Source organism: Hypanus sabinus, chromosome 2, assembly GCF_030144855.1.
Source record: "Hypanus sabinus isolate sHypSab1 chromosome 2, sHypSab1.hap1, whole genome shotgun sequence".
NCBI lineage: Eukaryota > Metazoa > Chordata > Chondrichthyes > Myliobatiformes > Dasyatidae > Hypanus > Hypanus sabinus.
The window spans coordinates 211,791,859-211,816,571 of record NC_082707.1 but is presented as its reverse complement, the minus strand read 5'-3'; the positions used below and the strand labels follow the sequence as shown (position 1 = coordinate 211,816,571).

Genomic DNA, 24,713 nt, shown 5'->3' with positions numbered 1-24,713 from the left:
CTCCATGGCGTCCATCTTTTCTGCAGCTGTCACACTATCTCTGATCAACAGTTCCACACCCCACCTCTTTTGCCTCCCTCCCTGTCCTTTCTGAAACATCTAAAACCCTGCACTTGAAGTAACCATTCCTGTCCCTGAGCCATCCAAATCTCTGTAATGGCCACCACATCATAGCTCCAAATACTGATCTATGGTCTAAGCTCATTCGCTTTGTTTACAATACTCCATATGTTAAAATAGATACATCTCAAACCGTCAGTCTGAGCGTGTCCCTTATGTATCACCTGCCTATCCTCCCTCACACTCTGTCTCCAAACTTTCTCTATTTGTGAGCCAGCCACCTCTTCCCCAGTCTCTCCAGTTCAGTTTCCACCCCCCACAATTCTAGTTTAAACTCTTCCCAGTAGCCTTAGCAAACCTCCCTGTCAGGATATTAGTCCCCCTGGGATTCAAGTGCATCCTGTCTTTTTTGTACAGGTCACACCTGCCCCAAAAGAGGTCCCAATGATCCAGAAATCTGAATCCCTGCCTCCTCCTCCAATCCCTCAGCCATACATTTATCCTCCACCTCATTCTATTCCTGTACACACTGTCGCGTGGCACAGGCAGTTATCCCAAAATGACTGCCTTTTTTCAACTTCCATCTTAACTCCCTGCAGTATTTTTCAGGACCTCTTCCTTTTCCTAGCTATGTCATTGGTATGAATATGTACCACAACCTCTGGTTATTGTCCCTTCCACTGCAGGATATCATGGACGCAATCTGAAAAATCTTGGACCCTAGTACCTGGGAGGCAATGTACCATCCGAGTTTCCTTCCTGCGTCGACAGAATCGCCTGTCTGATCTCCTAACTATAGAAAAGAAAAGCACACAAAAGATTCAAAAAACCAGTTAAGGATAGAGATCTAGAAGATTATAAGACTAGCAGGAAGTAGCTTAAGAATGAAATTAGGAAAGCCAGAAGGGGCCATGTGAAGACCTTGGCAAGCAGGTTTAAGGAGAACCCCAAAGCATTCTACAGGTATGTGAAGAGCAAGAGGATAAGAGGTGAGAGAATAGGACCAATCAAGTGTGACAGTGGAAAAGTGTGTATGGATCTGGAGGAGATAGTGGAGGTACTTACATTGCTTCAGTATTCACTCTGGAAAAGGACCATGGCAAATATAGGGATGACTTGCAGTGGACTGAAAAGCTTGAGCATAAGGACATTAAGAAAGTGGATGTGCTGGAGCTTTTGGAAACCATCAAGTTGGATAAGTGACCGGGACCAGATGAGATATACCCCAGGCTACTGTGGCAGGTGAGGGAGGAAATTACTGAGCCTCTGACAATGATTTTTTGCATCATCAATGGAGATGGGAGTGGTTAGTAAATTGACGGCAAAGAGTGTGAGAGGCAGGATTTATGAACATTTGAAGATGCATAATAAGGTTAGGAATAGTCAGCGTGGCTTTGTCACAGGCAGTTTGTTCCTTACGAGCCTGATTGAAACTTTTGAGAATGTGACTAAACACATTGATGAAGGTGGAGCAGTGGATGTAGTGTATATGGATTTCAGCAAGGCATTTGACAAGGTACCCCATGCAGGGCTTATTGAGAAAGTAAGGAGGCATGGGATCCAAGGGAACCTTGCTTTGTGGATCTAGAAATGGCTTATCCTTCGAAGGCAAAGTCATTGTGGATGGGTCATATTCTGTATGGAGGCTGGTGTCCAGTGGTGTGCCTCAGGGATCTGTTCTGGGACCCTTTTTCTTCGTGATTTTTTTAAAATTATCTGTATGAGGAAGTGTGGGGACGGATTAGTAAATTTGCTGATGACATAAAGGTTGGGGGTGTTGTGGATTGTGTGGAAGGGCTGTCAGAGGTTTGAGTGGGGCATTGATAGGTTGCAGAACTGGGCTGAGAAGTGGCAGATGGAGTTCAACTCAGAGAAGTATGGGGTGGTTCATTTTGGTAGGTCAAATATGATGGCAGAATATAGTAATAATGGTAATACTCTTGGCAGTGTGGAGGATCAGCGGGATCTTGAGGTCCGAGTCTATAGGACATTCAGAGCTGCAATGCAGGTTGACTGTGTGGTTAAGAAGGTATACAGGGCATTGGCCTTCATCAAATGTGGGATTGCGTTTAAGAGCCAAGAGGTATTGTTACAGCTTTAGAGGACCCTGGTCAGGCCCCACTTGGAGTACTGTGCTCAGTTCTGGCCACCTCACTACAGGAAGAATGTGGAAACCACAGGGTGCAAAGGAGATTTACCAGGATGTTGCCTGGATTGGGGAGCGTGCCTTATGAGAATATGTTGAGTAAACTTGGCCTTTTCTCTTTGGAGTGACGGAGGATAAGAGGTGACCTGTTAGAGGTGTGCAAGATGATGAGAGGCATTGATCATGTGGATAATCAGAGGCATTTTCCCCCAGGGCTGAATGGCTAGCACGAGAGGGCATAGTTTTAAGGTGCCCGGTAGTAGGTACAGAGAAGATGTCAAGGGTAAGTTTTTTACTCAGAGTGGTGAGTGCGTGGAATGGGCTGCCTGTGACAGTGGTCGGGTCGGATACGATAGGGTCTCTTAAGAGACTCCTGGATAGGTACATAGAGCCTAGAAAAATATGGGCTATGAGTAACCCTGGGTGATTTCTAAAGTACATGTTTGGAATAGCATCATAGGCCAAACGACCTGTATTGTGCTGTAGGTTTTTTGTGTTTCTATGAGATCTCTCCTCATCCTTCTGAATTCCAGTGAGTACAGACCCTGAGCTATCAAATGTTCTTTGTTTGAAAACCCTTTCATTCCTGGAATCATCCTTCTAAACCTCCTCTGGACCCTCTCCGATGCCAGCATATCTTTTCTAAGATGAGGGGCCTAGAATTTCAAGGTGAGGCCTCACCAGTGCCTTGTAAAGCTTCAGCATCACATCCTTGCTCTTGTATTCTAGACCTTTTGAAATGAATGCTAACATGGCATTTGCTTTCCTCACCACCGACTTAACTGTAAGGTAACCTTCAGGGTGTACTGCACAAAGACTGCCATGTCCCTCTGCATCTCAGATTCCTGGATTTTCTCCCCGTTTAGAAAATAGTCCATACATTCATGTTTACTACCAAAGTGCATGACTATGCATTTTCCAACATTGTATTTCATCTGCCACTTTCTTGCCCATTCTCCTAATCCATTTAAGTCCGTCTGCATCCTACCTGTTTCCTCAACACTACCTGCCCTCCACAAATCTTTGTATCATCTGCAAACCTGGTAACAAAACCTCTGTTACATCATCTAAATCATTTAAATACACATAAAAATGTTTCCAACAGCAACCCCTGCAGAACACCACTAGTCACTGGCAGCCAACCTGAAAAGGATCCTTTTATTACCACTCACTGCCTCTTACCAGTCAGCCAATGCTCTAACCTTGTTAGTAACTTCCTGTAATACTGTGGGATCTTGATTTGGTAAGCAGCCTCATGTGTGGCACCTTGACAAAGACCTTCTTCTGAAAGTCTAAGTACATAGCGTCCACTGCATCCCCTTTATCTATCCTATTTGTAATCTGTTCATAGAATTCCAACAAGTTTGTCAGGCAGGATTTTCCCTGAAGGAAACCAAGCTGATTTTATACTATCTTGTCCTGTGTCACCAAGTACTCCACCTCATCCTTATAACATCTTCCTAACCAGTGAGGTCAGGTTAACTGGTATATAATTTCCTTTCTGCTGCCTTCCTTCTTTCTTAGAGGGTGGAGTAACGTTCGCAATTTTCCAGTTCTCTGGCACCATGCAAGAGTCCAATGATTTTTGAAAGATCATTTCTAGTGTCACCACAATCTCTAATGCTACCTCTTGCAGAACCCTAAGGTACAATCCCCCTGGTCAGGCGACTGATGTACCTTTAGATCTTTCAGCTTTTTGAGCACCTTCGCTGTTGTACCAGTAACTGTACCCACTTCTCTTCCTTCACACGCTCCAACAGAAGGCATACTAATAGTGTCTTCCACGTTGAAGAATCTGTGTACTCTTCTAGTTCATCAGCCATATCCTTGTCCCATTATTATTTCTCCTCCCTCATATTCCAGCAGTCCCATACTCACTTTCATTTCTCTTTTACTATCCACTTTGATATTATTTTCTTGCTTGCTTTCACATTTCATCTTCTCCCTTCTAATGATTTTTTTAGTTGCTCTCTGTAGGCTTTTAAAAACTTCCCAATCCTCTATCTTCCTACTAATTTTTGATTTGTTGTATGCTCTTTCTTTTGCTATTATAATAGCTTTGACTTCCCTTGTCAGCCACAGTTGTACTATTTTACCATTTGAGTATTTCTTCATTTTTTGAATACACTTGCCTTGCACCTTCTTCACTTTTCTGAGAAACACACACCATTAATGCTGTGCTGACATCCCTGCCAGCAACTCCTTCCAATTTACTTTGCCCAACTGCTCTCTCATACCACTGTATTTCACTTACTCCACTGAAATACTGCTACATCAGATGTTACTTTCTCCCTATCAGATTTTAAATTCATAATCATATTGTGATCACTGGTTCCTAAGGGTTCTTTTACCTTAGGCTCCCTAATCACCTCTGGTTCATTTCATAACACCCAATCCAGTATAGCTGATCCCTTAGTAGGCTCAATGACAAAATGCTCTAAAAAGCCATCTCATAGGCATTCAACAAACTCACTCTCTTGAGATTCATCACTAACCTGATTTTCCCTATTGACCTGCAAGTTAAAATCTCCCATGACTACCTTTTGACTCGCCTTTTCTATTTCTTGCTGTAACCCATGATACAGCTTCCAGCCACTGTTGGGAGGCCTTTATATAACTGCCATCAACATCCTTTTACCCTCACAGTTTCTTAACTCCTCCCACAAGGATTCAACCTCTACTGATTCTTTGTCACATCTTTCTACTGATTTGATGCCATTCTTTAACAGTAGAGTCACACCACCCCCTCTGCTTATCTTCCTATCCTTCTAATATAACATATAACCTTGGAAATTCAGCTCCCAACTACAACCATCCTTCAGCCACGTTTCAGTGATGGCCACACCATCATACCTTGCAATCTGTAAAATTGCAAAAAGATCATCCACCTTATTTCTTATACTACGTGCATTTAGATACAACACCTTGAGTTCCATATTTGCTATCCTTTCTGACTCTGTATCCCTAATGATTTGATACTCAGCCTGTTGGCTGCAACTAAGTCCCATCACCTGCCTGCCCTTCCTGGCAATCTGCCTGCATACTATCTTTACATTTTTTTTTACCATCCGTCCTTTCCTGAGTCCCTTCACTCTGGTTCCCACTCCCCTGCTGAGTTAGTTTAAACCCTCCCCAATACAAGAAAATCTGCAGATGCTGGTGATCCAAAGCAATGCACACAAAATGCTGGAGGAACTTAGCAGGCCAGGTAGCATCTATGGAAAAGAGCAAACAGTTCAGAACTGAGGAATGGTCTCAGCATGAAATGTTGACTGTTTCCTCTTTTCCACAGATGCTGCTGTGCCTGCTGAGCTCCTCCAGCATTTAATATGTGTTGCCTGAAAGATATGTGCTCATTTTGAACACAAAAAAATGATTCTGCAGATGCTGGAAATTCAGAGCAGCACCCAAAACTCTGGAGGAACCCTGCTGGTCAGGCCACATCTAAGGAGAGAACGTCGTGTGGGTATTTGATCGGTGATTATGGGCAATAGTGTGCAGGATGTGCAGAGGTGGGTGAAGGGTTTGATTGTGGGGAATGGCATGTAGGATGTGGCCAAGTGCGTGAGGGGTTGAAAGTGGGGAGTGGTGTGCAGGATGTGGGGAAGTGGGTGAGGGGATTCAATATCTGCACTGAAGATTGTGTTTTACCCACTTCCTGTGAGTAATCAAAATCAGAAATATCTAACTCACTTGATAAGTGTTCAAATATCCATCATTGAAAACCTGTACATGGATTTTCACTGTCTAAAAGCTCGCGCATGTAGAGTGTAATGTTTAATATTTTGGAAGAAATGTGGTTTGAAAAGATTATAAAGCTGCAGCTGGATTTGTTTGGTTGACTGTATATTTTATTCCAGGTTAAGTTTGGAAAACACTTGCTAGCTCGAATATTGTGCCTCATTCTCCTGCCTCTGATTTTCTACACAACCTTGTTTGCAATTCATTTTACAGTTTTGAATAAAAGGTGAGTTATGATCAACTTTGATCAACCCTATGATTGCACTTAAACTCATTGCTAGTTGAACAGAGTCTTTCTTGAAGTGTTGGCCTGAAATTATGTAGATCAATGGATGAGTGGTTGCTCTTTCATCATCGAGGCTTTCTTCAACTTATGCACTGAGAGTAATACCAATCTTTTTCCCAAATTGGAGGTCATATGTCCTTTCTCTCTTAGACTTGTTCATATGCCCTCTTGTTTGAAAATGTAAATGTTTTTCAAGTTATAAATGATACAGGAGCTGAAGAAACAATCTTTGCTGGATCAGATAACATTGATGCAGTTTTGCCATTAATTTCTTTTTTTTTAGCTTGAATTTATTTTCTCTAATTTCACACTTGCTGATACATAATGCTGAAGATTAGGGTAAAGATCATTTATGTATCTCACTCTACTCTGGTCTTCCCCAAACCTGCAATTACAATACAAGCAAGAAAACCGAGACATTGTGCCATCTTGTTTGTGATCATCACCTCAGAAAATGAAGCAGTTTGTATCTGCACATCTGACTGTAAAAACTTTCACAGATAGCTGAAGAGAGCAAACATTAACGAGATACGTGTTAATCCCATGTGGTCATAAATGGGAAAATATTTAATAGAGAGCAAAGAATTGGCAAACCATGTTTGTTTAAACACGAGATAATCTGCAGATGCTGGAAATTCAAACAACAATACACACAAAGTGCTGGTAGAACACAGCAGGCCAGGCAGCATCTATAGGGAGAAGCGCTGTCGACGTTTCGGGGCGAGACCCTTCGTCAGGATACATTGAATATCACTTGCCCACTTTCTTCAGATGCTGGATTAGTTCCGAAGGTAGCCAATGTAACACCAATATTTTTATTTTTATTTACATTTTTATTTAAAAATATTTTTATTTTATAAGTGCTAGAGAGAGGATAGGTCAAAATCTGGTAAATGTTGATTACAACAGTTTGTGTTCTAGTAAAGACCATAAGACATAGGAGCAGAATTAGGCCATCTGGCCCATCGAGTCTGCTCCGCCATTCAATCATGGCTGACCCTTTTTCTATCTCCTCCTCAACTCCAGTTCCTGGCCTCCTTCCTGTAACCTTTGATGCCATGTCCAATCAAGAATCTATCAATATCTGCATTAAATACACCCAACGACCTGGCCTCCACAGCTGTACATGGTAACCAATTCCACTAGTTCACCGCCCTTTGGCTAAAGAAATTTTTCTGCATCTCTGTTTTGAAAGGGTGCCCCTCTATCCTGAGGCCGTGCCCACTTGTCCTAGACTCTCCCACCATGGGAAACATCCTTTCCACATCTACTCTGTTTAGGCCTTTCAAAGAGATTTCCCCCACTCCCCCATCCTTCTGAATTCCATCGAGTACAGACCTAGAGCCATCAAATGTTACTCGTATTGTGAACCTTCTCTGGAGTCCCTCTAGGCAGCCGGCACATCTTTTCTAAGATGAAGGGCCCAAAACTGTTCATAATACTCAAGCAACAACACAAAATGCTGGTGGAATGCAGCAGGCCAGGCAGCATCTATAGGAAGAAGTACAGTTGACAATTCGGGCTGAGACCTTTCGTCAGGACTAATGGAAAAAAGAGATAAGTAAGAGATTTGAATATTCCTTTTTCCGTTAGCCCTGACAAAGGGTCTTGGCCCGAAATGTCGACTGTACTTCCTCCTATAGATGCTGCCTGGCTTGCTGCGTTCCACCAACATTTTGTGTGTGTTGCTTGAATTTCCAGCATCTGCAGATTTCCTTGTGTTTGTGTTCCTAATGCTCAAGGTGAGACCTCACCAGTGCTTTAAAAAGACACATCATCACCTCCCTGCTCTTGTATTCTAGACTTCTTGAAATGAATGCTAACATGGCATTTACCTTCCTCACCACTGACTCAACCTGCAGGTTTACACCACACACTGTCGGAGCAGTGCTGCCAGGATAATCAAGGACAAGACCCACCCAGCCAACACACTTTTTGTCCCACTTCCCTCTGGGAGAAGGTTCAGGAGCATGAAGATTCGTACGGCCAGATTTGGGAACAGCTCCTTTCCAACTGTGCTAAGACTGCTGAGCAGATCCTGTCCCGGATCTGGGCCGTACCTTCCAAATATCTGGACCTGACTTGCACTACTGTACTTTCCCTTTTCTATTTTCTAATTATGATTTATAATTTAAATTTTTATTTTATTTACTTCGATTTGTACTTCAGGGAGCGTGAAACGCAGAATCAAATATCACTGTGATGATTGTATGCTCTAGTATCAATTATTTGGTGACCACAAAGTAAGTAAAGTTAACCTTCAGGGTGTTCTGCACAAGGACTCCCAAGTCCCCCTGCATCTCAGATTCCTGGATTTTTTCCCTGTTTAGAAAATAGTCTGCACATTTATTTCTACTACCAAAGTGCATGAACATGCATTTTCCAATATTGTATTCCATTTGCCATTTTCTTGTCTATCATCCTAATCTGTCTGAGTCCTTCTGCATCCTACCCATTTCTTCAACACCACCTGCCCACCCCCACCAATCTTTGCATCAAATGCAAACTTGGTAACAAAGCCATCCATTCCATCATCTAAGTTATTTATATACAGCAATAAAAAGCAGTTGTCCCAATACCGACCCTTGTGGAACACCACTAGTCACTGGTAGCCAACTAGGAAAGAATCCTTTTATTCCCACTTGCTGCCTCCCACCAATCAGCCAAAGCTCTAACCTTGTTAGTAACTTTCCTTTAATACCATGGGCTCTTAACTTGGTAAGCAGCATTCATATGTGGACCTTGACAAAGGCCTTCTTTTGAAATTTTAAGTACACAACTTCCACTGCATCCCCTTTATCTATCCTAATTATAATCTATTCATAGATTTCCAACAGGTTTGTCAGACAGGATTTTCCCTGAAGGAAACCATGCTGACTTTGTACTATCTTGTCCTGTGTCACCAGGTACTCCATCACCTCATCCTTAACAATTGACTCTAACATTTACCCAACCAGTGAGGTCAGGTTAACTGGTGTATATTTTCCTTTCTTTTGCCTTCCTCCTTTCTTAAAGAGTGGAGTAATGTTTGCAATTTTCCAGTTCTCTGGTGTCATGCAGAATCCAATGTTTCTTGGAAGATCATTTCTAATGTCACCACAATCTCTAACTACCTCTTTCAGAACCCTTGGGTGCAGTTCATCTGGTCCGGGTGACTTACGTACCTTTAGGTCTTTCAGCTTTTTGAGCACCTTCTCTCTTGTAATAGTAACTGCACCCACTTCTCTTACTTCACACTCGACAACATTAGGTATACTGCTAGTGTCTTCCACAGTGAAGACTGACACAAAATTCTTACTTAGTGCAGCAGACATCTCCTTGTCTCCTGTTATTATTTCTCCTGCCTCATTTTCTAGCAGTCCTATATCCACTGTCTCTTTTATTTTTAACATACTTGAAAAAACTTTTACTTTCCACTGATATTATTTGCTAGCTTGCTTCCACATTTCATCTTTTCCCTACTAGTGATTTTATTTTTTAGTTGCTCTTTGTAGGTTTTTAAAAACTTCCCAATCCTCTATCTTCCCACTAATTTTTGCTTTATTGTATGCTCTTTCTTTTGCTTTTACAATGGCTTTGACTTCCCTTGTCAGCCACGGTTGTACTACAGACAGACAGGCAGGCAGACATACTTCTTTGATCCCAAGGAAAATTGGGTTGCATTACAGCTGCACCAAGAATAGTGAAGAAATATAGCAATATAAAACCATAAATAATTAGATAATAATAAGTTAATCTTGCCAAGTGGAAATAAGTCCAGGACCAGCCTATTGGCTCAGGATGTCTGACACTCCGAGGGAGGAGCTGTAAAGTTTGATGGCCACAGGTAGGAATGACTTCCTATGCCGCTCAGTTTTACATCTCGATGGAATGAGTCTCTGGCTGAATGTACTCCTGTGCCTAACCAGTACATTATGGAGTGGATGGGAGTCATTGTCCAAGATGGCATGCAACTTGGACAGCATCCTCTTTTCAGACACCACTGTCAGAGAGTCCAGTTCCACCCCAACAACATCACTGGCCTTACGAATGAATTTGTTGATTCTGTTGGTGTCTGCTACCCTCAGCCTGCTGCCCCAGCACACAACAGCAAACATAATAGCACTGGCCACCACAGACTCATAGAACATTCTCAGCATCGTCGGGCAGATGTTAAATGACCTCAGTCTCCTCAGGAAATAGAGACTGCTCTGCCCCATCTTGTAGACAGCCTCAGTGTTCTTTGACCAGTCCAGTTTATCATCAATTCGTATCCCCAGGTACTTGTAATCCTCCACCATGTCCACACTGACCCCTTGGATGGAAACAGGTGTCACCGGTACCTTAGCCCTCCTCAGGTCTACCACCAGCTCCTTAGTCTTTTTCACATTAAGCTGCAGATGATTCTGCTTGTGACAAAGTTTCCCACTGTAGCCCTGTACTCAGCCTCATCTCCCTTGCTGATGCATCCAACTATGGCAGAGTCATCAGAAAACTTCTGAAGATGGCAAGACTCTGTGCAGTAGTTGAAGTCCGAGGTGTAGATGGTGAAGAGAAAGGGAGACAGGACAGTCCCCTGTGGAGCCCCAGTGCTGCTGACCACTCTATCAAACACACAGTGTTGCAATCTCACGTACTGAGCTCTGCCAGTCAGGTAATCAATAATCCATGACACCAGGGATTTTACCATTTCAATATTTCTTCATTTTTGGAATACATGTCCAGCATTTTCCTCACTTTTCCGAGAAATGAATGCCATTGCTGCTCTGCTGACATCCCTCCTAGCAGCTCCTTTACTTTTACTTTTTATTTTTATTTTTCCAATTTACTTTGGCCAACTCCTCTCTCATACCACTGCAATTTCCCTTCACTGAAACACTGCTACATCAGACTTTATTTTCTTCCTATCAAATTTCAAGTTGAACACAACTATATTGTGATAACTGGTTACTAAGGGTTCTTTTACCTTAAATTCCCTAATAGTCTCCAGTTCATTATAAAATACCCAATTCAGTATAGCTGATCCCCTAGCAGGCTTAACGACAAACTGCTCTAAAAAGCTATCTCTTAGGCATTCAACAAACTCACTGTCTACCAACCTGATTTTTCCAATCAACCTGCATGTTAAAATCCCACATGACTATTATGACATTGCCATTTTGATTTGCCTTTTCTCTTTCCTTATGTAACCTCTGGTCCCCCTCCCAAGCCTTCGTTGGGAGGCATATATATAACTGTCATCAACGTCTTTTACTCTTGCAGTTTCTTAACTCAATCCACAAGGATTCAACATCTTCCGATCCTATGTCACATCTTTCTACTGATTTGATACCATTCTTTACCAGTAGAGCCACACCACCCTCTCTGCTTACCTTCCTATCCCTCCGATACAACATGTAATCTTGGACACTCAGCTTCCAACTACAACCATCTTTCAGCCATGATTCAGTGATGGCCATAACATCATAACTGGCAATCTGTAAAATTGCAACAAGACTTTATTTCTTTTTTTTGTAATTTATTTTTTATTGTTCATCATCAAACAAATATTTCCATAAGGTGTATTTCAGACATTGTACATATATATTATATCATCATATATATCACAAATGTCCACAAAGTATTTAGCTGAGGCACACAATTATAGAAAAGAGTGGAAAGAAAAAACAAGCAAAAGGAAAGAACTATGTACAAGTAGGGAGTGATTTTTTTTTATACAACAGATTCATTGATTTGTGAGAATAAAATCAGGCCTATGAGGCATTATGTAATTAAACCATTTTCCCAGTATGAATCAAATTGTTCCAAATGGGATAAAATTCTCTTACGTTTGATTGGATTTAATAGCCCATTGACATTAAAAGAAATGAATTTTACCTTGTCCTTAGCCATCTGTATTTATCTGTCAATGTATCATTGAAATTAGAATAAAACTTAATCGATCTACTCCCTGAACAAATAAGGACCAAGAAACGCATATATTAACACAAATGGCAATGAACGTGTGATTCCAAGGCTGAGGTCTCTAGTAGATGACCCTGCGTTGAGCTAGAGGAAATGTCTAGCTGTGGGAGATAGCGCCTCCTACTTGTGAGTTGAGGGCCCCCATTGCAGTATTCATAAAAGTCAGTGAACAAATCCATTACACAGAAAAGATTTACCTGTGTACTCCTATATATACATATACAGACACACATACATACACCTGCACACACACACACACACACACACACACACACACACACACACACACACACACACACATTACATATACATATATATATTCTCATTTTGGTGGAGAAAAAGGAGTAAGTGAGCGAATACAGAATAACTAAGTAATATAAAATCCACATTATAATAAGTATTTCTCGAGATAGGTATATCACCGTGTACTTTTGCTTCCGTGTAGCTTCTCAACGTTTTTAAAATTGGCCAAACCTTATGGCTCTTCTGAAGGGGGTGAGGACGGTCTTTGGGAAACTCCTGGTCTCTTCCTGATATATTTCTCTCGGCCTCCTCCCATCTCCTGCCTTCTCGATTCTCGCACTATATCCCAAGTGGAGCGGGGTAATTCCTCAGTCAGGCTTTCCCTCATTTTGGTCATGCTAATGGGCAACCCTCTGGCCTTCATGTCTGTAGTCGCCTCTTCCACTGTCTGGTACAACCGCGTCCCATTGTCAAAAAACACTCGAAGTTTAGCAGGGTATGGAGTTTGAAATCTTATCTTTTTTTGCTTTAGTATTAGCTTTACCTCAGAGTATTCTTTGCGATTCTGCAGGACCGCGGGGGGGGGGGGGGGTAATCTTGGTTGAAATATATTAATTTATTGTCGAAAAACACTCTCTTCTTACCCCAGGCCCTTCGTAGAATCTCCACTTTAGTGCTGTACCGAAGGAATTTAATTATTATTGAGCGTGGCTTTCTATCTTGGGTCGGTTTTGGGACTAACATGCGGTGGGCTCTTTCGACTTCCAGCTCCGTAGCCGAGGGAAGATCCAGCGTGTCCTGCAGTAACTTTCTGACAAACTCTGTCATAGCTGAGCCCTCCGCTCCTTTGGGAACGTTGTAAGTTCTGATACCATTCTCGATGATGACGTCACCGGAACCCAAAGACTTTATTTCTTATACTATGCGCATTTAGATACAACACCTTGTGTACTGTATTTGTTACCCTTTCTGACTCTGCATCCTTAATGATTTGATACTCAGCCAGTTGACTGCAACTAAGTCCCATCACTTGCCTGCCCTTCCTGACAATCTGATTGCACACTATCTTTACTTTTTTTTAACCATCTGTCCTTTCCTGAGACCCTTCACTCCAGTTCCCACACCCCTGCCAAATCGGTTTAAACCCTTGCCTACAGCTCTAACAACCCCGCCCAAGAGAATATTTGTCCCCCTCGGGTTCAGGTGCAGCCCGTCCCCTTTGAACAGGTCATACCTCCCCCAGAAGAGCTCCCAATTATCAAAGAACCTGAAGCCCTGTACCCTGCACCAGACAACCAGACAACCTGTTTAAAGTTTTACAGACTAAGCTTTCCTTTTTTTCCCTAGTTAGTTAAGCTAACTGAATTCCTATTCTTAAATATTGTGTTTAACTTCAATTTCAGTTCAAATCAGTATGTCTACAAATAAAAATTGAAATTCAAAAATATGTATGCAGCTTAACTCCTTTCATGACATTTCTTCAACATCACAACTTTTAAACACAGTAAATCTCCTTCAGTAACTTATCAAAATATTTGCAAAAAATTATTGGTTTTTGTAGGAAATCAAATTCAGGTCCTTCATATGAAAATAAACTTGTACAATCAACTGCATTAAATCTTCTACATAATTAAACATTTTGTTCCTGCGTAGACTTTCTGATCTTGGATGGTTCACCATCTTGTTCCTTGTTTTGTTGGATGAAATAGTTGATCATCCACAGAAAGTCGATTCAAAAACCAATACAGAAAATAAATGACTATTTCCCTTGGTGTGATTTAACAGAACTAATTCCTGGTTATACAGTAGTGATCTTGGACACTCTTCTCGGTCAATATTGTCTTGTTACAGCTGCTGCTTGTTATAACTGTAGCTTCAATAGCTCTTTTATCACTATTTTCTCTCCTCCAGAGGTTTCACCCTGAGGTTTTCAAGTAAGTAAGGTAGAGATACTCACTCTTTACAGCTTATATCTTTAGTTTCTAATAGTTCGCTGTATTTCTCTCATTTTCCCACGCCTTGTTCTCGCATAGCTTCCCCCCCCCCCCCCAGTTTTTAAAAATAATTTCGGTTGACCTCATTTTCATCCCTCCACAGGTGGAATTTTCTAACATTATATCTTTGAGTTTATTTAACCTCGGTTTCATAAGGGACCAGATACAGAAGTATTTGGATAGACAGGGATTGATTAAGGATAGTCAACTTGGCTTTGTGTATGGTAGATTGTGTCTAACCATTCTTAGAGTTTCTTGAGAAAATTACCAGGAAAGTTGTTTAAGGCAAGTTAGTGGATATTGTCTACATGGTCTTTAGCAAGGCCTTTGACAAGGTCCTGCATGGGGGGTGGGGGGGGGGATTGGTCTAGAAGGTTCAGTTGCTTGATGTGCCACTGGGATTGGTGCTGGGTCCATTGATTTTTGTCCTCTATAGCAACGTTCTGGGTGATAATATGGTAAACTAGATCAGCAAATTTGCTGATGACACAGAGATTGTGTGTGTCATGGACAGCTAGGAAGACTATCAGAACTTGCAATGGGATGTAGACCAAATGAAAAAATGGGCTGACAAATGGCAGATGGAATTTAATGTAGACAGGTGCGAGGTGTTGCACTTTGGGAGGGACAACCTGGGTAGGTCTTAAATAATGAGCAGTAGCTTACTGAGGAGTGTGGTAGAACTGGGGGAATCTGGGAATTCCTTGACACTGGCATCACAGTTAGATATGATCACAAATATAGGTTTCGGCATAATGGCTTCCATGAATCAAAGTATTGAGTACAAGAATTTGGATGTTATGTTGAAATTGTATAAGATGTTGGTGAGACCTAATTTGGGGTGTTGTGTCTAGATTTGTTCACCAACAGGAAAGATGGAAATAGGATTAAATGAATGCAGAAAAAAAATTATAGGGATGTTGCTTGGACTTGAGTTATAGGGTAAGATTGAATAGGTTAGGACTTTATTCTCTGGAAGATAGGAAGTTAAGAGGAGATATAGTAGAGGTATGCAAAATTATGAGGGGTACAGATTGGTTAAATGCAACCAGGCTTTTTCCACTGAGGTTGGGCAAGAAAAGGAGCAGTTTGAGTCAGAGTGGTAGGGCTTTGGCTCAGTTGGGCTTCGGCAAGGTAAGAGGACTTCGTATTTTCCTTGCATTTTTTGAGGAATAGAGAGCATGTCTGCAGGGTTAGTACATTGCTCTGAGTGTCAGATGTGGGAATCCTGGGAATTTTCCAGTCTCTCAGATGGCCACATCTGCACCAGGTGCACCAAGATGCAGCTCCTGAAAGATTGTGTTAGGGATTTGGAACTGTGGCTTGATGACCTACAGCTTATTCGGGAAAGTGAACAGGGCATAGATAGGAGCTGCAGGGAGTTAGTCACCCCAAGCATGCAGGAATTAGATAAGTGGGTGACTGTCATGAAACGGAAGGGAAGACCTCAGACAGAAGAGAATACCCTTTTGGCCACCCCCCGCAGTAATCATTATCTTGTTTTGGATGTGGTTGATGGGGATGACCTGAAAGAGGATGAGGATTGGGTCTCTGGCACTGAGCCTGGTTCTGTGGTGCAGAAGGGAGAGAGAAAGATGAGGAATGTGGTAGTCATAGGGGATTCCATAGTGAGGGCAACAGATAGGAGGTTCTGTCAGCCTGATAGACAAAATGGTGTGTTGCCTTTTAGGTGCCAGGGTATGGGCTGTCTCGGATTGGGTGCAGAGTATTCTGGAGGGAGTGGGTGCACAGCCAGAAGTTTTCATACATGTTGGTACCGGTGACTTAGGTAGAAATTGATGAGAGGCATTGGTCATGTGGATAGTCAGATGCTTTTCCCTAGGGCTGAAATAGCTAACACAAGAGGGCACAGTTTTAAGGTGCTTGGAAGTAGGTACAGAGGAGATGTCAGGGTAAGTTTGTTAAGCAGAGAGTGGTGAGTGCGTGGAATGGGCTGCTGGCGATGGTGGAGGAGATGGAAACAATAGGGTCTTTTAAAAGTCTTCTGGATAGGTACATGGAGCTAAGAAAAACAGAGGGCTATGGGTAACCCCAGGAAACTGCTAAAGTAAGTAATGTTTGGCACAGCATTGAGGGCTGAAGAGCCTCTATTGGCTGTAGGTTTTCTATGTTTTTAAAAAGAGAGGAGGTCCTCAAGAGAGAATTCAGGGAATTGGGTAGGAAGCTGAAAAGCAGGACCTCCAGGATAGTCAACTCAGGGTTGCTGCCTGTGCCATGTGCTAACGAGCGAAAGAATAGCATGATCAGGCATATTAATGCTGGCTGAGGGACTGTTGTAGGGGGCAGGGTTTCGGGTTCCTGGATCATTGTGGCCTATTCTGGGGGAGGTACAACCTGTACAGAAAGGATGGGTTCCACCTGAACCCAAAGGTGTCCAATATCCAAGCAGGCAGTTTTAATAGAGCTGTTAGGGAGGCTTAAACTAATTCGGCAGGGGGATGGGAACTGGAGTGATAGGACTGAGGAAGGGGAAAACAGAAATAAATCAAAGATAGCATGCAACAGAGATGATAGAAAAGACAGGCAGGAGATGAAGCATAATCACAGCCAGTAGGATGAGTTGCAGGGCGAAGGATGCGTGGTGCAGTTAAAACAGAAAGCAACAAATACTGGACTGAAAGCACCATATTTGAATGCATGCAGCATGAGAAATAAAATGGGCGATCTTGAATTTCAGCTGCAGTTTGGCAAGTATGACATTGTGGCCATCTCTGAAACTTGGCTAAGGGATAGCTGTCATTGGGAGCTGAATGTCCAAGGATGTACGATGTATCAGAAAGATAGGCTAGTAGACAGAGGGGTTGTTGTGTCATTAGAAAGGGATGACATAGGATCGGAAGGTGTAGGGTCTATGGGTTGAGTTAAGAAATGGCAAGTATGAAAGGACCTTAATGGCAGTTGTATACAGGCCTCCAAACAGCAGCTGGGACGTGGATTACAAATTACAGCTGCAAATAGAAAAGACGAGTCAGAAGGGCAATGTCAGGATAATCGTTGGGGATTTTGACATTAAAATGGATTGGGAAAACCAGGCCCATACTGGACCTCAAGAGAGAGAATTTGTAGAATGTCAATAGGATTGCTTTTTAGAACAGCTTGTTGTTAAGCTCTTGAGGGGATCAGCTGTGCGGGACTGTGTGTTGTGCAATGATCCGGAGGTGATAGTGAGCTTAAGGTTAAGGAACCCCATGCAAGGCTTATTGAGAAAGTAAGGAGGCATGGGATCTAAAGGGGAAATTGCTTTGTGGATTGAGAACTGGCTTGCCCACAGAAGGCAAAGAGTGGTTGTAGAAGGGTCATATTCTGCATGGAGGTCGGTCACCAGTGGAGTGCCTCAGGGATCTGTTCTGAGACCCTTACTCTTTGTGATTTTTATAAATGACCTGAATGAGGAAGTGGAGGGATGGGTTAGTAAGTTTGCTGATGATACAAAGGTTGGAGGTGTTGTTGATAGTATGGAGGGCTGTCAGAGGTTACAACGGGACATTGATAGGATGCAAAACTGGGCTGAGAAGTAGCAGATGGAGTTCATCCCAGTTAAGTGTGAAGTGGTTCATTTTGATAGGTCAGATATGATGGCAGAATATAGTATTAATGGTAAGGCTCTTGGCAGTGTGGAGGGTCAGAGGAATCTTGGGGTCTGAGTCCATAGGGCACTCAAAGCAACTGTGTAGGTTGACTCTGTGGTTAAGAAGGCGTACGGTGTATTGGCCTTCATCAATCGTGGAATTGAATTTAGGAGCCAAGAGGTAATGTTGCAGCTATACAGTATAGGACCCTGGTCAGACCCCACTTGGAGTACTGTGCCTCACTGCAGGAAGGACGTGGAAGCCATAGAAAGGGTGCAGAGGAGATTTACAAGAATGTTGCCTGGATTGGAGAGCAGTTCTTATGAGAATAGGTTGAGTGAATTTGGCCTTTTCTCCTTGGAGCGATGGAGGATGAGAGGTGACCTGATAGAGGTGTATAAGATGTTGAGAGGCATTGATCGTGTGGATAGTCAGAGGCTTTTTCACAGAGCTGAAATGGTTGCCACAAGAGGACACAGGTTTGAGATGCAGGGGCGTTGGTACAGAGGAGATGTCAGGGGTAAGATTTTTACTCAGAGGGTGGTGAGTACCTGGAATGGGCTGCTGGCAAAGGTGGAGGATAATACGATAGGGTCTATTAAGAGCCTTTTGGATAGGTACATGGAGCTTAGAAAAATAGAGGGCTATAGGTAAACCTAGTAATTTCTAGGGTAGGGACATGTTCGGCACAACCATGTGGGCCGAAGTGCCTGTATTGTGCTGTAAGTTTTCTTTGTTTATATCTGAACCCTGAGGGAACAGTGATCACAATATGATCGCGTTCACTTTGAAATTTGAGAAGGAGAAACTAAATTCCAATGTGTCGGTATTTCGGTGGATCAAAGGAAATTACAATGGCATGAGAAGGCAACTGGCCAAAGTTGACTGGAAAGGGACATTAGCAGGAAGGACAGCAGAGCAGCAATCGCTGGAGTTTCTGTGAAAAATGAGGATAGTGCAAGACAGATATATTCGAAATAAGAAGAAATTTTCGAATGGAAGAAATACACTACCGTGGCTGACAATGGCCTAATTCTGCTCCTACATCTTCTGGTCTTGTGGTCTAAGGTACAGAGAAGATTTATCAGGATGCTGTCTGGACTAGCAAGCATGTCTTATGAAGATAAGTTGAGCAAGCGAAGGCTTTTCTCTTTGGAGTGAAGGAGGATGAGATGTAATGTGACGAAGGTGCACAAGGTGATAGGAGGCCAAAATAGACTGGATAGATGGACTTATTCCCGTGGTGGAAATGGCTAATATAAGCAGGCATAATTTCAATACCAAACCTACAGTGGTGACCATCCTGCATTTTTCCTAAGCTACATTGATGATTGCATCGGTGCTTCTACCTGCACCTGTGCTGAACTTGTCGACTTCATCCACTTTGCCTTCAACTTCCACCCTGCCCTCAAATTCACCATTTCTGACACTTCCCTTTCCCTTTTCAATCTCACTGTCTCTATCTCCGGAGACAGTTTGTCCACTAATGTCTATTACAAACCTACGGACTCTCACAGCTACCTGGACTATATCTCGTCCCACCCTGCTACTTGTAAAAGCGCTGTCCCCTTCTCTCAATTCCTCTGTCTCCGCTGCATTTGTTCTCAGGATAAGGCTTTTCATTCTAGAATGAAGGAGATGTCCTCCTTTTGCAAAGAAAAGGGTTTCCCTTCCTCCACCATCAACACTGCCCTTAACTGTGTCCCTTCCATTTCACACACATCTGTTCTTACCCTATCCTACTACCATCCTATCATAGATGGGTTTCCTCTTGTTTTCACCTACCATCCTACCCAGCCTTTGTCCCCAGCACAGAATAACCCATAGGATATTCAAAACTGGTGCGCAGGTTAACAATGTAAGAAGGTATATGGTGTGTTGGCCTTCATCAACTATGGGATTGAGTTCAAGAGCTGTGAGGTAATGTTACAGCTATATAAGACTTTTGTTAGATCCCATTTGGAGTATTGGGTTTATTTCTGGTCACCTCATTACAGGAAGAATGTGGAAACCATAGAAAGGGTGTAGAGGAGATTGACAAGGATGTTTCCTGGATTGGAAAGCATGCCTTATGAGATTAGGTTGAGTAAACTTGATCTTTTCTCCTTGGAGCGATGGAGGATGAGAGGTGACCTGACAGAGGTGTATAAGATAATGAGAGGCATTGATTGTATGGATAGCCAGAGGCTTTTTCCCAGGGCTGAATTGGCTAACATGAGGGGGCATAGTTTTAAAGTGCATGGATGTAGGTACAAGGGGGATGTCAGTGGAACGTTTTTCACACGTAGAATAGTGGGTGAATGGAATGCACTGCCAGCGATGGTGTTAGAGGCGGATACAATAGAATCTTTTAAGAGACACTTAGATAAGTACTTTGAGCTTAGAAAAATAGAAGGCTCTGCAGTGGAGAAATTCTAGGCAGTTTCTAGAGTAGCTTATGTGGTTGGCACAACATTGTGGGCGGAAGATTTCTATGTTTCTATTCGCTGGAATTCAGAGGAATTTGAGGGACAGATCAGGTTTGGCTTATTCAGTGAGTGGTCGGGCACTGAGGAGTGCAGTAGAGCAGAGGCATCTGGGAATACAGATTTATAATTACTTGAAAGTGGCATCACAGGTAGATAGGATGATAAAGAGAGCTATTGGCACATTGCCCTTCATAAATCAAAACATTGGGTGCAGGATTTGGGGTGTTATTTTGAAGTTGAGTAAGACATTGTTGAGGCCTGATTTGTAGTTCTGGTCAGCTGTGAACAGGGAAAATAACAATAATATGGTAGGAGTGCAGAGAAAATTTACAAGAATGTTGCCATTCTTGGAGCTTAGTTATAGGGAAAGGTTGAATTAGATTAGGACTTCATTCCTTAGAGCATTAGAGTGTGAGATCTGAAAAAGATTTTTGAGGGATAAGGTGGGGTAAATGCAGGCAGGCTTTTTTCTGCTGAGGTTGGCGGAGTTGAGAACTGGAGGTCTTGGGTGAAGGGTGAAAGATTAAATGTTTAAGGGGAACGTGATGGGGAATTCTTCACTCAAAGGGTTATCAGAATGCGAAACGAGTTGCCAGTGGAGGTTATGGACATGGCTTCGATGTAAATATATTTTTAAAGAAATTTGAATAGGTACATGGCGGGATGGGTATGGAGGGCTATGGTCCAGGTACATGTCAATGGGACTAGGTAGATTAATAGTTTGGCATGGACTAGATGGCAGAAGGGCTTTTTTTCTCTGCTATAGGGTCTTATTAGTCCAAGAAGCCTTTTGACCATTGAATGGCTTCGGTAGAGTAGACATAGAGAGGATGTTTCTAGTAGTGGAGGAATCTCCGACCAGTGGGTCCAGCCTCAGTATAGAAGGACATCCTTTCAGAACAGTCATAAAATTGAATTTCTTTAGCTAGAGGGTGGTGATTTGTTGGAATTAATTGCCACAGATGGCTGTGGAGACAAAGACATTGGGCAAATCTAAAGTGGAGGTTCTTGATTAGTAAGGGTGTCATGGTTAAGATGATAAGGCAGGGCAGTGGAGTTGAGAGGGTAGATGATTCAGCCAAGATTGAATGGTCTAATTCTGCTCCTATGTCTTGCATGTGAAATCTTTCCTTTCATATCTCCACTAAATTTCTTCTTGCTCACCTTAAACATTTCCCCTTTTGTTTTTGACTCCCCTTTTTTCTGGGAACTCCATCTGTACCCCTCTGAATCTCATAAAATTGTATCAAGTCACCTATCAACCTTTACTGTCCTACGGAAAGCAAAGCCAGCCTATCCAGTCTCTCTCCATAACTATAAACATATTGGAAGCAGTGAGTGACAGTTGAATGTTGTGTATAAGAATTGAAGTCCATGACTAGTGATGTGCCTGTCACCTATATCAATGATTTGGATAAGAAAGAACCAGGCAAGGTTAGTAAATTGCAGATGATGGGAGTTTGGTTAAGAAGGTTCATTTCCTCAACATTAAAGACGAAGTAGGAAATTGGATAAAACGTTGGCTTTGTGAGAGAAGCCAGAGAGTGGCGGTAGATGGTTGCCTCTCTGACTGGAGGCGGTGTGCCACATGGATCGGTGCCATGTCCGTTGTTGATTCTCATCTACATCAATTATCTGGATGTTAATGCAGTTAACTAGATCAGCAAATTTCTGGATGACACTAAGATTGGGATGTAGTGGACGACAGGGAATACTATCAGAGCTTATAGCGGGATCTGGACCACCTGGAAAAATAGCTGAGAAACGGTAGATGGAAATTAATACAGACAGGTGTGAGGTGTTGCACTTCCGTAGGACTAACCAGGGTAGATCTTACACGGTGAATGTTAGGGCACTGAGGAGTGCTGTAGAACAAAGGGAATACAGGTTCACAAATCACTGAAAGTGGTATCACTGGTAGATAGGGTCGTTAAGAAGGCTTTTAGCACATTGGCCTTCATAAATCAATGTATTGAGATGGGATGTTATTTCGAAGTTGAACCAGGAATTGGTAAGGCCTAATTTGGAGTATTAGGTGCAGCTTTGGTCACGTACCTAAAGGAAAGATGCAAAAACGGTTGAAAAAGTGTAGAGAAAATTTACAAGGATGTTGCCAGGACTGGAGGACCTGAGTTAGAAGGAAAAATTGAATAGGTTTGGACTTTATGCCTTGGAGCAAAGAAGATGGTTGAGAGATTTGGTAGAGATATGCAAAATGATGTGCGGTATATATAGGGTGAACACAAGCAGGCTTTTTTCCACTTTGGTCATGTGGAACAAGAACTTGAGGTCATGGGTTAAGGGTGAAAGGTGAAAAGTTCAAAGGGAACATGAGGGGAACTACTTCACTCAGAGGGTCGTGCGACTGTGGAACGAGTTGCCAGCACAAGTGACGTATCCGTGCTCGATTTCAATGTTTAAGAGGAGTTAAGATAGGTTTGGAGGGCTTTGGTATGGTAGGTCGATGTAAGTCGGCATGGACTAGGTGGAGCAAAGGGCATGTTTCTGTGCTGTACTTTTCTATGACTCTGTGTCCATGGTATAAAAATAGGTAGGATAGTGAATAATGACAAAAATTATCAAAAACTACGGGGGGGGGGGGACTTCCAGTAAGATGGCAATTGCTTAGCTGCTCCGAACTTTTGTTCCGTTATTTTCGCTATCTTTGCACTAAATGTCTCCATTTTTTAAACCTTAATTAGGAACTTTATTTGGTTTCTTTTACTTGCCTGTGAACTCATCTACCTTACAATGTCTAGCAAGAGTTCTAAAACTGGGAGAAAGCAAGTTCCAGCTCTGCCTTCTGAGACCCTCACTGCGCTGGAACAACACCGAGACGATATTTTAAAGGAATTTAGAACCGCTTTCAAACAGCTGGAAGCCAAACTGGATCAGATCAACGATAGAGTGGACGAACATGCTGAACATTTATCTCGCATCGATTCGACTTCTGAAAATTTAGAAAGTCGTGTTCGATATTTGGAGATTCCAAATATCCAGCCTAGAAGAAAAAAATAATAAACTCCTTTCCAAAATGGTCAATCTCAAAAATCGCAGCAGACGTTGTAACCTTCGAATTCTTGGGTTGCCAGAGGCCACTGAACAGGGATCAACCGTGAAGTTTTTTGCCGAGTTTCTCAGATATTCGGGAAAGATTTGCTTCCGAACCTGCCTGAGCTCGAAAGGGCACACCGGGTCTACGTTCCCCCAGAATTCTGGGCTCCTGCCTGCGACCGGTAATTTTGTGCTTCCATCAATACCAGGTAAAACACCGTCTGATTATGGAGGCACGTCGCAGAGGTACTTTTACTTTCCAAAATACAATCATTCGCTTTGTGGAAGATTTTGCACCCCAGACCTTAAAGATGCGCGCTGAGTTTAAAGGCGTAGTGAAAGTGCTTTTTGATCGTGGTTTTAAATCCTCTCTTCGCACTCCTGCCGATTTACGAATCACGCTTAATACTGGAAAATATAAGTGGGTTAAGTCAGTGAAGGAGGCTGAGGCATTTGTTGCAAGTCTTCCGGCTATCCAGCCATTTTCAGAACCTGATCGGACCTCCTAAAATGGTGGATAAGTACTTCTCGTAGTAAAATTACTTTTCCCGGACTCAGACTTTACTTGAATCACTCAGACACTATTTATTGAAACTCTAAGGGCTGTTGACAATCTCTCCCTGGATTTGGTGTGTCTTTTTTAAATAGACATTCTGTGCTTAATGTTTCCCTATGGACGTTTAAATTGTACTTGTGTAAAAACTGCAGGGGGATGTTGATCAGTAAGATAGCAGTGCACTCAGACACAGTGGCCTTTTGGGAGCCAACTAAAGGTACCTTTCTCTGTTTTAAATGTCCTGTTTACAACTACAAGACAGTGCTGGACTCCAAAAACTTTGGGTACTGCAGGTCTATCCCATCAGAGAGCTGCTCGTTGGTTGAGGAGTTGGACTTGGTGCAGAATGTGTTGCTTCCTGCTACAGGAAGACATTGGAGTTGGTGCTCGAAGGCGGCATGTGGTGTAACTGCAGGTGATTGTCCTGCACATTACTCTTGTGATCGTAAGACCTTATTGAACATTATTAATTTAAGAAGCAGCAGGTCAGTTTCCCTCATTTGGTGACACGACGGGTGGTGGAGGAGCTGCGTGGCCTCGATTGTCTCAAAGACTAGACCTCAAGCAGTGGGCTTGCCTGCTGCTGCGGTCCAAGAAAGGAGACGCTGAAAGCAGTGTAGCATGGATCAGTT

At 42.6% G+C, this 24,713-nt stretch overlaps 1 protein-coding gene across 8 annotated transcripts in view; it reads left to right on the top strand.

The window, feature by feature from the left end:
- The window catches only part of pomt2 (protein-O-mannosyltransferase 2), a 344,167-nt gene that overhangs the window by 169,319 nt on the left and 150,135 nt on the right, over positions 1–24,713 (top strand). For all 8 annotated transcript variants that reach the window (XR_009510880.1, XM_059962960.1, XM_059962973.1 and 5 more), the window contains one exon: positions 6,067–6,173. Coding sequence is in view for 7 of the 8 variants with exons in the window: in XM_059962960.1 (XP_059818943.1) it covers positions 6,067–6,173 (107 nt within the window). In the remaining variant the exon portion in view is untranslated. The remainder of the gene's footprint in view (positions 1–6,066; positions 6,174–24,713) is intronic.